Source organism: Varanus komodoensis, unplaced genomic scaffold (assembly GCF_004798865.1).
Source record: "Varanus komodoensis strain SLA01 unplaced genomic scaffold, ASM479886v1 scaffold21, whole genome shotgun sequence".
NCBI lineage: Eukaryota > Metazoa > Chordata > Lepidosauria > Squamata > Varanidae > Varanus > Varanus komodoensis.
Genome location: NW_025335589.1, coordinates 16,794,734 through 16,807,511, shown reverse-complemented (window position 1 = coordinate 16,807,511; position 12,778 = coordinate 16,794,734). Strand labels below are relative to the sequence as shown.

At 38.4% G+C, this 12,778-nt stretch overlaps 1 protein-coding gene across 4 annotated transcripts in view; it reads right to left on the bottom strand.

The window, feature by feature from the left end:
* Positions 1-6,866: 6,866 nt before the first annotated feature.
* GALNT7 (polypeptide N-acetylgalactosaminyltransferase 7) overlaps positions 6,867-12,778 on the bottom strand; it is a 54,181-nt gene continuing 48,269 nt past the window's right edge. For all 4 annotated transcript variants that reach the window (XM_044430631.1, XM_044430629.1, XM_044430633.1 and 1 more), the window contains 2 exons: positions 10,661-10,789; positions 6,867-9,591 (listed from right to left, as the gene is read on the bottom strand). In XM_044430631.1, the coding sequence (XP_044286566.1) occupies positions 9,454-9,591; positions 10,661-10,789 (267 nt within the window). In that variant the 3' untranslated portion in view covers positions 6,867-9,453. The remainder of the gene's footprint in view (positions 9,592-10,660; positions 10,790-12,778) is intronic.

Below are 12,778 nucleotides of genomic sequence, written 5' to 3'. Positions count from 1 at the left end.
TCTAGTTATATCTTGTGATTTTCTCATTCAATGTAGAAGCATTCATAGTGCTGTATATCAGCTGACTGGATTTTTAAGTGGTTTTCTTGTAAAGTGGGGCTTGCAGTAGGAGAAAATGCAGATCTAACACCATTCAAGAGATTGCTTTATTGTAACAGTGAAGCCATTGACATTACCCTGCTTTTCTCAGGTTTGGCCAGGGTGTAGATATAACTAATGCTTACAGTTATATCCATTTCATTTCCAATTTCACAAGATTCTATTGTGACTAGCACTTTGCTTTCAGAGTTGGGAAGGTTGCTTTAGTAAATTGTATATTTCAAAATCGTGTAACCAGCTATTTGGAGGGTATGCAGGTTTATTTAAGGCCCGACTACAGGGGTGAGACCTTTTGGGAGTTGCTCCAGATTTTTTTGTACAGGGGAAATGTGTACCTAGAATCAGAAGAGCCTTTAGCTAAGGTAGATAGCCGCACCTAGTACATTGGGTACTACTCTACTAGTAAGCATGATCTTTTGTAAGTTATGATTGCATGAATTAAATTCCAGATTGTATGGGTAGATACTGAGTGGTTACCCTCACATGCTAAAATGTATACCAGAACTCTAAAATAATAGGTGTTGGGATGTGGGTTTGTTCAAATACCTATGCAGTAAGACTTTTATGAATAATTTCCTGGGCTGCAAATACAAAACATGGACTCATGCCTTGGATGCACCTTGCTTAAACTACAGGGAAGCCATTAAACTTAAAGTAGTAGTCTTTCATTATGGAAGTAGCAATAGGGGCAGATTGAATGTAACCATGCTTTAAATAGGGGGGAATTGCTCTTCCTGTAAGTGAATAGTTTTTGTTGCAGTGCTGCATTTATGCAATTAGTGTGTTTAATTTAGCTCCTGCATTCTGTTGGCAAAAGCTATATTTACAAAGAGCCAATTTTGGAGGTGTCACTGCACCTTCAGCAGGGTCTCCTGATCATGGATATTCGGGGGTGGAAATGATGGGGAAGTCTGTTTTAGCCCACTTTGCATGTTTAAATACAGATATAATTCATACTTGCTATTATTGACACAAGCAAAAATGTTCCAGGTACAAGGAAATGATTGTTTGACTACAAGTACTGTAATGTACATTAGACATATGTAAATGAACAAGGACAGAATTTCCACATCTGACAAACCTTTTGTTTAGTAAGGGTTACTCTGTTGAGAAGGTTATCTTCTAATGGGTTCTTGGACTGCTGAATGGTTGTGTAGATAGTTTAGAACAGCTGAGCTAAATCCAGATTTTCTACAAGTGCACACTAGTTCATTCTAATGTTCTAAAATGTTTTACGCAGCGTAATTCCAGGGTTCCCAACAGATGCTTTTGACTATTGTGGCTACTCTCACAAAATGGCTCCCATGGGGTTGTTTATTCACAAAATGGTGGCCATTGCCTGTCACAGAACATTCATTTGCCAGATGGCAGGCAAGTAAAGCTAGAAAAGCAACAAAATGAAGTTTTAAGCTCCCAAAGTATACTTAGGTACAACCTTTTGCTTACAGCACTCCCATCACAGGGAAAATGTGAAGCTTAGGTATATTCTCTGAGAAGATGGTCACACCCCAAAGCCCACCCATGCCGAACATGGACTAAAGTCCCCAGGCCAGATGCCTATTGCTCAAAACCTAGTCAAAGTTTAAAGCAGGCAAGAATACTACATTCTTTTTTCCTCATTCATCCTAAGTATTTGCACTGGGACAACATCAGAACCAACCACTGTAATGAACATGACTGACCAAATCTACCCTGGATGCCGAGTACTACTTTAGCTTAACTGTTTGTAATCTCTGTACATTTAAAGATTAAGTGCTGCCTGGAGCCATTTTTTTTTTTAAATCTGAATGGCCTAGAGTTGTGGCACAGGGCCTTCAAAGGGCCCTAGAAGTTGGTGCTTTTGCTTAGTATTAACAGCTTTTCCCTATAAGTTAGTGTCCCTTGTGGGTTTCAAACAAGATGCATGTGGCACCATTTGAGGACTTAATAATTACCTTTGCTAAATTATTCTTGGAATATGCCATTTTTGGTGTCAGCTTTGAAGGATTCCCAGCAAATAAAACATCTATTACTGGCACCAAAGGCTTTGCAGTAATCAATTTCCTGCTGTGCTAGCTTCTAATTGGAAAGACTGATGTATCTATATGGTAAGTAATTCACAGATATGATCTCCCCATTGTGGAATGAAGAGTAGAGAAAAGGCCATATGAAGTTGGCAGGAAAAGAGCTTAAAAAAAAAAAACATCCCCAGCACAATGTCTTCTGATGGCTGTGATTTGTATGTGGCAAAAGGTGAAAGTAGGAGTTAAATTGCAAGGTGCAATAGTAGGCTTCAAGAGAAATTATATGACTTGTCAAGCCTAATTTTAAAAGGTCAGTTTAAAAAATCAAATAGCCACAGTAAGTGAGGGCTGGGGAGAGGAAATTCTGCATTATGTAGAAGCTCCTGAATGTGGTAGATGGGAGTACAGGAGGTATGAGGCATACTAATCTCAGGGTGGACCACTGGGTACTGCCCCACCTCAAATGGTATATTTTGAAAATCTAAATCTAGCAATTAGCTTTATCTCCAATCAGAATAGCAGGTCCCTTGTGCAGAAAGTAAAAAGGATATGTGACATTAAGATTATTTGTACAGGTCATTTAAGAAGACCCATTTGTTTGCTGACAGATGGTTTTCATAACTTTACAAAACAGTTAAAACCAAAATGCATCATTTTTTGTATGACACTGGCGAAAAATCAAAACCAATTCTTGGAAGTGTAAGAGTGCAACCATAGTGGCATACTTAAGGAAGTTTGTTGCTGCAGGCTTAATGGACACTTCTCTAAAAACTGCTTAAAGAATACGACCTCAGCATTTCACATTTGTACAAGATAATGGCACGCTCAAGCAAATGATTCTTGTTATGTAGTTAGAAAAGGCAATGGAAATAAAACCACAGTAAAAGGATGGACACCCGATACCAATATTTTGAACTATTTTGAACTATTCCAGCCAACATGTATAGAGGCAACTGCTTTCCTAACAAGTTATTACAGGTTAACTAATAGGCTGGATAAGGGCCTGTAATCCAACCTTGAAAACAGGTGAGACTGAGGTTCTGTTTGAGTGATTCCTGAGTCTGGGATTACAGACAGCTGCCTCTTCTGGTCAGGCCTGTGCTCTTTCTGAAAGAGCAGGTGCATAGTGTGGAAAATGCTCCTGAATCCGTCTTTGATGTTTGAGGCCCATGCTGAATACCTTTTACCAGCTTTGGCCTTGACACCTATGGCTGTACCTGGACCAGGATCACACAACTACGGTAATCTTCACAGCTGTCTTCAAGACTGTTCTGCGATGCACTTGGGCAGTAAGCGGGCTTCTTGGGTTTGGTCTAAAAGTACCACCAGGAGCAGAATGCAGTAAAGCTGTTTATCAAAAAATTTGTTCAGTGGCTTGTAACATACTGAAAGAAATGCACTGGTTGCCCATATGCTCAAATTCAAGCTGTGTTGCTGCTACATAAAGCCCTAAAGGAACCACTTTACCTCAGTTATCTTTGTCTATCGCCTTAGCTTTTCCTTATACTAGGACCAAGCTATGTGTAGTGTTTTAAAGTTATATTAGTTTCTCTTTATCTCTTATTATTATTGCTGCGATTTTAATACTGTCCACCTATTACTATTAGCAGTACATACATTTGCACAAATAGAATAAATCATTTTAATCAATATACTAATTGTAGAAATATATTGTAATTGCAGAAGTAATGAGTTTTGTGCATATAATCCTGACTATTCATAAAAGCAGTGAAGATGTTAAGAGTTATGGAACTGCCTTTAGTGCAGTACTTGCTGAACTTGTCACTGTGTGGCAACCTTTCAAGAACTCAAGAAGTACTATCCTATAGCTCCTTGATTTTCCCTTCTCAAGGTTAAACATGCAGTTATTTCACACTTTCCTCATAGGGCCTTGCTTCCAGTCCCCAACTTTTTGTGACTATGTAGTTGGTTTCTTTTTCTTAGGTGTAGAACTTGGCATTTGCCCGTTAAATTTTAATCTGTTGCCCAGAGTTTTATTCTATCAAGATTGTTTTTTGTTTCTGTCTCCCAATAAGCTATCCCACCCAGTTTTGTATCACCTGCAAATTTGGTAAGTGTTCCTTGGGACTGCCACATTCAAATCATAGGTTGATAAGTACAGGGCCTAGGACTGAACCCTGTGGTACCCCCCCCCTCCCATTACCTCTCCCCAGTTTGAAAACGTGTCATTGATGACCACTCTTTGAGTCTGATTCTGTAGCCAGTTGTGGAGCCACCTGACAGTTTTGCTTAGTCCACTTTATTAACACTATGAAATGTTTTATTAGCATTATGCATTAATAACTTTAAAAAAAACCTGAAGCACCTGTTGGCATAAATATTCTGCTTCCAGATAACGTTTCAGTCTCCCATCACCCCCAGAAGCTAAAAACTAGCAATTTACTATAGAAATGCCTAAGACTATAAAATGTTTAAATTAAGAGAAAAACAGCAACAGGACAGGCTTTGCTTCCTTGAATGTGTGCTGGAACAAATGTTTGTTTTATTGATCTTAGAAGGCTGGACTTGGAAGAGAATTCATCAAGGCTTTAACACTCTTTAAATGCTGTTACACTATCATAGCAAGCACCAAGACATAATTTGAACAATAGTGTGATGTGTTGTTTAACATCATGTTGCCTTTGAGGCTGATCTTGTGCCCTAATAACCATTTAAAATCAAGGCAAGGATCTACCCAATAGCACCTTTTTGAATATGCCAAGGCTATCCAGCTTTGCACTGCATGTGTAATGTAGGACTATCTGCCAGCTAGACTGAACTTGTGGCTCACTCAGTGAAATGAGATGCTGGTTTCCAGGAGGTGCATTCCCTTCAAGCTGAGGTGGCTGACCTGGAGAAGAGGGAGAGAGAGAAGTTTCAGGGAGGCTCAGGTTAGGTTGTATTGAACAAAAACCTGTGCAGGGCAACCTGTCAGAAGCCAGGGCAGATCCAGGAAATTACAGGCCTGTTAGCTTAATATCTGCTAACACATTTCTAGTTGGTGTCTGTACTCCAGGACTGGGAACTGGCCAAGGTAACACCAATTTTTAAAATAGAGTATGTAAAATTATAGGCCAATGGGTTCAATTTCTACTCCAGGTAAATTGGTTGAAAGTGTTCTTAAAGATTTAACTAGGAAGCATATGGAAAGGCAAGTCCTACTGGAAAAAAAGAATCAACAAATCTAACTTCTGTCTCGCGAACCTTTTTGAGTTCTTTGAAAATGTCAATAAATAACGGAGGACTGATCCAGTAGATGTGTACTTGGGCTTCCAAAGGGCTTTTGGCAAAGTTTCTCACCTAAGACTTCTAAGAGGTTCTTCTATGTATAAATGGTAAAAAATCAGCATTCAGTAAATTCTCCAGTGGAGGGAAGTAAACAAACAGGCCCCACAGGGATCTGTATTGGGACCAATGGTTTTCACTCATTTCTGTATTATATGTAAAGAGGAGTGAGCAATGAGGTGGCTTAGTTTATTATTGCATTGGATTTATAACCTGCCTTTCTTCCTCCTGCAAGTAAGCCAAGGTAGCTTACAAAGTTCTCTCCCTCATTTTATCTTCACAGTAAAAATACTGGTAAAGCAGGTTAGACTTACAGTGACTGGTCCTAGCCACCCAGTACACTTCAGGGCTGCATGGGGATTAGAACCCAGATCTGCTGTGTTTGAGATCAGCACACTTAGCCAATACACTACACTGATAGTTAAAACAAAAAGGGATTGAGGCACTCCAAAGTGGACAACTGGACATCAAAATGTCAAATGAGGTTCAGTGGAAGCAAGTGTAAAGTGATGGATGCTGGGACAAAAAATTCCAACTTGATGGGATCTGAACTAGCAGTGACTGATCAGATAGCTTGATGTAAATGTTGACCTACTCTGCAGCTTCTGTTCAAGGCAACTCCCACTTTATGGATAATTAAGAAAGGAATAAAAAAAGAAATGGTCAAAATTGTATTCTCCTTTTGGAAGATGACTGTGCAACCACAATTGGCATACTTTGCACAGTTCTGCCTCTTGTTCATTAACGAAGTTTAAAAGATGTACTTCTTTACATACTGCATAAACTATGGAATTCACTTCCATAAGATACAGTGACTAATTTAAAAGATCGGGCAAATTAATCCAGGATAAATCTATCAGTGGCTGCCACTCCTGATAGTTATATGTTCAGTATCCAAGGCAGTACACTATGTACAACAGCTGCTGAGATACATGGGTGGGTAGTCCTGATCTGCTAGTGGGTTTCCTGCAAGCAGCTATTTGCCACTCTGTGACTTGCCCAGCATGACTTTTTTTTAGGTTTTAACATGTTCCCTCTTATGCCTCTGGATTCACACATAGGGCAGTATCCAATTTTGCCTATGTATTCCTGCTGTTTTGGTTGCACTAGTTGCAAAACAGAACTAGTATTTCTGTAAGTTATACCAGAAATGCATGGAAATGCTCATTTCTGGCACTGGACATATCAGTAGAGCTTCCACTTGCAACTTGCCCTGTTTCACTTTGCACAGGATCCCCTGTGTTCCCACTGAACGAAAGCGCAACCAGCTAATACGCCAGATGGATGACAGAAATCTGCTTCTGTGTATTCATCTGCAGAGTTCTAAAAAAAAATTAGGTTTACTATCACCAGATCACAAGCAAGAAAAAAAATAAAACAATTTCAGTTTACTTTAACACTCGTGTATCATTAAAATTGAGACACTGTTTGAACTCCACAGGAATATGGCTAGAAAGAAATAAATTTTTGTTGCAAATATATAATAAACCCACAAGTTAAAATTTATTTTTCTCACCTAAAAAAAGAAGCAACTCAGAATTAAGATATACATAAGACCCCCAGATTTACCCCTAGTAAAACCTTTGGATTTATACAATCTTTACAGAAACATACAGTGTATCAAAATCTGCATAAATCAAATTTATAAAATGTGTAGAAATGCATAGTGATCAACTTACAAAGCAAGGGTATGGAATCTACTTTTTAAAAAGCAGGTTACAGTAGGAAAAGTTGTTAGGAGTAACAGTTGCCTTATGTCGTCTTGAAGATTTGGAGTTTAAAAATACAAGTTCATATTCACATACAATGTTGGATTTTAATGGAATTGCACACAATACCCATTTAACACATACACACCTGCACAATCGATGTGCAATCTTTCACTTATGCATAGTAATGTGATTAAATTAACCTCTGTCCAACACAGAAAATGAAAATTGGTTTTCGTACACACATAAAGGTACCCACCACCCTTGCTATCCTCCTTCCAGTTTCTACCTCCTGTTTTTTAATTATTCACAGCTGTCAAAGGAGGTTTACAAAGACTGATTTCTGTATCTATATATCTGCATACATATAGTCTTCATAAAATCAAAATATGCCCTTACGATTTAAGTATCACCATTACTCATTTTTAGGAGTTAATAAAGTGAGGATCAACTAGTTGAAACTATGAGAAACAAAGGTACACTATTACACTAGGAATTTCAATTTAATAATTTAAGAGTTTAATTTTGAGCTAAAATTCGGCAGTCACATGCTTATAATCCAGAATCTACATGTACTACTGCACATGTGGACCCAAACAACATAAAACTGTTGGACTGTGGCAAGGATTACTCTCCTTTAATTTAGGATTAAATACTGAAGTTTTTTTAAAATGATCCCCCCACTCGTGTCAAATATTTTGCTTTCAGGATAACAGCACAAGTGATTTAAGCAATCATATTTTAGTTTTTGAATGTTTTGGTATCTTTATCATTGGTTATCTTTTCATGCTATGCAACACAGTTCTATAACTGGGATTACAACCAATGGAGGCATTAAGTCAAATCTCAGGGTTCAAATTTCTTCAGTATTTCAAAGCCACTTCCATTAGTCTGAAGCCACTTTTGTACAAATTAAGTTTATTTTACCCCATATGAACATTTCTAATCTATGTATGGATCTCTAACTCGCTGACAATATTCCTTTACATGTCAAGTACTCGCAAAATAATTCTGACAGTTCTGAAACATTTCATCACTTTGTCTTTAACTGACTTCTATTTGTCACAAGAAAACTGAAAAACTGGATCACATTTTCTACACTGTGTAGCTGTATACTGACGTCAATTCTGACATATACAGGTTTTGTAAGGCATGGTGCAGCAGGGAAATTAGTGCTTGTATTGTTTTAGTTGTAATTTAGAGTGTTCACTTCCACTGAATGCATCACATAGCGCTCAATTTCCATTTCAGCTTGATATTGCAAAGTAGAAAATTTAAGCTGCTTTAATGCTATTTCACGCAAGTGGTTCATGGATATAAGTGCTATCCAGTATACCAACTACAACTGACTTTAAAAGATTCCAGTGACATTTTAGCCTCACTGTTTAGGCTCTCACATAGCATTGATTTGTCCCTCCGTTGATCACCATATATGTTATGGAATAAGGAGTGTGAGAGTCAAGTTGGTAATATATTTTTCTTTAAGTCGTAATGAAGGCATTACCAACTCATCCCTTTTAAAGAGGAGACACCTCAACATGGCATACTATGACCAATGCTCTTCTCGTGAACTAAAGAGGAAAAATTAAGGAGGCACTAAATACGTTGAAAATTCACCTTTCAAAAAAGCAGCATGACTGTGAAAGAAGGCCACCTTGGCTAAAAACCTGTGGCAGTGCTTGGTAAGATGTAAAATCAAAACAACATACAACAGGTTGATAATCACCATGTTATAGCAAAGTCTGGTTACTCCAACCTTTTTCAAGTGTGAGTGTTAAAAAAAACTCAGAACAAAACAACTGCCTGCAGACCCCTGAGTGTAATCCCAAAGACAACAAATGCTTGGATCCAATTCCCCTGCTTGTGCACAAGTGGAAGGCACTTACACACATGCGGGAAGTTGCCAATTCCCAGCCCTTGACACCACTCAAAAAGCCATTCTGGAGGAGGGGGGCTTTTTGGAGTGGGGGCTGCTGCCAGAAGAGGAAGCAAAAACCCCTCTTGCATGAGTGGAAGCAACCTCACGCTACTTCAGATCCAAGCCAGCGCTTTTAACTTTGTTCCAGAAAGCAGAAACAAGAGTCAAAAGTGCATTAAATTATCAACGAAAACATCTTGAAAGAACATTCTAAAACAAAAAAGAGAGATGTAAACATCTATTAAAGTTTAAGGTAAGAGCAGTTTTTGTAAACATTAACTGCAGATGATAAATTTATCACAGTCCATCCATGTCCTTCATTCAAATTAGGAAGTTCCAGGCTCTCAGCTGTACAAAGTTAATAGTTGCAGCAGTTTTCAGGCTATCTTCAGTCCTATGTGAATTAAATGTGTCAGTAGGTAGATTCAGGCTATTTTGTTTATACACTAAGAATATTATTCATTTCCCATTTTTGTGTTGCTTTATTGGAGTCACACTCTGAAATAAACACTTGGTGTAGAACTTCTGAACGGTCCAAACATTTTCCTGAAGGAATGTGAGTAAATCTATGCAGATTCTGGAAAACAAAAGCCAAACAAAGCACTATTACTTCCAATGGCACACTGTCCCTTTTATTTTGTCACTTCAGTCCTATTGAAATTATTGTTTTCATCTGTCGTTATATACTTTTCAGTTGATGATAAGAGGGCAGGACAATATATTAAACCAAGTGTTAGAGGGCCAATGGTGATGTTGCTTGCCTATAACAGTAGGCTTAGCTCCAAATAAACGTGGAATTATTCCTCTGAGCCTAAGAGGTTTCTTAATTTTGTTTCTAAGTGGGGGAAGTAACAATACTCCTCCATTTTATACAGTGATCTGCCTTTGACCGAGAAGCAGTTTGCCTTTGACAAAAGTAGTTTGTAATATGGCATGATGGTCAGCTGTTCAAGAGGGAGAGAAGCTTAAGAAATTCCACTACTGGAAATTCTTACTATAGATTTCTTGCTCAAACCTAGGTTTTTTGATCATGGACAGAGCTTTTGACTGACAATTATTACTTCCATCAAAACATATTTACAAGGAAAAAGGGAGCACTGACACTAAGAAAATTGTAGATATAAAAACAGCATAAAAACGGAGAAAATTGGGTGGTAGGATCAGAAGCAGCTTTTCTTTCATATATTGCAGAAATTTCCAAGCTGGTGTATTCCAGACATTTGGAAATATAACTTGCATAATTCCAGCCAAGGTGGCTGGATCTGAAGAGTGTTGGAGGGGTGTCCATCTTTCAAGTATCCATCTGTCCTGTCCTAATTTCCCAAATTGGCTCCACAGCTGGGGAAGTGAGCACACAACAAGATAAGCAGTATATGTGAGGAGGGAAGAGGAAGGGGGGAACAATCATGACACAGTAAAGGGATGGGGAAAGGATGAGGGATGTGATGTGGACAAAAGGAAGGATTGTGTGGGCAAAATACAACAGCAGGAATGGGAAGGAGGCACACTGCAGTCACGGGAAGGAACATGAGCTCTCAGGCCTCAAGTAGTATAATAGCTTGCACTGGGACTGGCTGGAATACATTTACACATACCACCCCCAAAGAGAACACACAAAGTCAGATCAACGAACACCCATTAGATACCTTGAAGTACTGCCATTCCTTGTACTCATTCAGATTGCAGTGTGTAATCATAACCTTGGATCCATCAGTTCCTTTAGTTAAACACTGGTCATACTGCATGAGCTGGTTAGCTTCATTAATTCTAAACAGCTAATAAGAAAAATGTCACATTAAAACCACTAAATATTTTATATCAATTACTGCAAAAATGCTAATAACTGAAATATGCTACTGCTTCAAAATAACATTCTAATTAATTAATTAGCCTTTTGCTGTAAGAATGAAGATACTGAAGGCTTTTAAAGCAATAATAATTCTCAAATACTGGGGTGAAATATAAGATTTGTAAAGCTCTATGCTAAAAAGTCATCAATGTAAAATATGAGCACCAAAAGTGGTCCATGTGGTGAAAGAAACCTTCCATAGCAAGAGAAACAGGAGCTGGAATCTTAACAATTCTCTTCAGATGAGAAGGAAGTGAGCCTTCAGTCATCTTCAGCTGGTTAATATGGTAAAATGGACAGCATTTTCTCAAGGAGATGGAAGGCCCATGAAGATGCTCTGTCATGCAAACAAGCTCACTAGAAATTGCAAGAGGCATTGCTGTAAGTGGATGGTATGCACATGCCTCCTAGGTAAGTGAACCATGTACTGACTGGGAGAGGGACCTCTACTTATGCTGCTTACTGACATTCTTCTTACATCTCCTTCTTTCAATACAAGTGTTTTTTTTAACAACATCAATAATTATAACATGTTCTGGATTGTATGAAACACTTCTGCTGTAAGAAGTGCAGGGGGAAGAACCATTTAGGATTTACTCATATGTCTCCCAATTTACATTGCAGAACTCCAAGCAAATGTTTGCACCAGTTGAATATCTATACAGGTCAGGAGAACTAATAATCTTCATCTGCAGCACTTAGTGGCTACAGTGACTTGCAGAAGTATAACTTTCCCTTTCCACGTTTAATGTACCATAATCTAAAACTGAAATGGATTTAACTGGCATTGTTACAACTTGATGTACACAAAATGCTCAACACTGTGAAGGTACCAAATATTTCTATTATGGAACACAAGTTAAACAAACAAAAGTAGACTAGCATTTGCTAGTTGTAGAAGTATTCCCCCCTCCCCCGGTAATAGTTGGTAGAAGCATCTTTGGCAGCAATTAGTTGCAAGTCTTCTCCACCAGCTTTAGGCATCTAGATCCTGCAATGTTTATCAGTTCTTCCTGGCAAAATTGCTGCAGCTCTGTCAGGTTACTTGGGAATGGAACAGCAATTTTTAAATCTTGCAACAGATTCTGAATTGGATTAAAACCTGAGCTTTGGCTGGGCCATTCTAAGACATTCAGCTCTTGTTTTAAACCACTTGATGTTCCTTCAACTACGTCTTAATGGTAATTGTCCTGTTTGAAAGTAAATTTTCACTTCAGTCCCCAGTCTCTTGCAGACTAAAACAGTTGTCCCATAGATGGTTTCTCCCGTTTCAGCTGTGGATCACTCCTGCTCCTTCAGTGTCACCACTGGGCTCTTGGTTGCTTCTCTAATGCCTTCTCTACATTTTGGTGAACAGCAGAACTCTGGTTGAGCCGTATTACCTCCGTTTTGTCATACTGGATTTTATGGTGCTCTGTGAGATGTACAAATTTGGGTTGTTGTTGTTTTAATAATCTAACCATGATTGCAGCTTCTATACAACTTTATCCTAGAATTGTTTTCATAGCACTCTTTATTTCAATATGCTCTCAACAAACTTAGAGGCCTTCTAGAAACAGGCATGTTTAATCTCAGATCATGTGGCACTGGAATTGCACACAGGGAGACTCCCTTCAACTACTTACGGTATGTGACCTCTGGAGGCAGTGGGCTGCATGTCACAACAAAAGGGCTGAATACTTATGCAACCAACAATGTCAGTTTGATTTTTTAGTTAATTTTTATGCCACAGTGAAAAAACTTTGTACCTTCACACCATTGATTATCTTGTGTACATCAAGCAGTGGCAACACCAATTATATCAATTTCAGTTTCAGATTGCAACACAAGAAAATGCAGAAAAGTCAAAGGAGTGGGGGGAAATACTACAAGGCAATGTATTTCCAATGCAATAGCCACTTTACTTTTATCATTC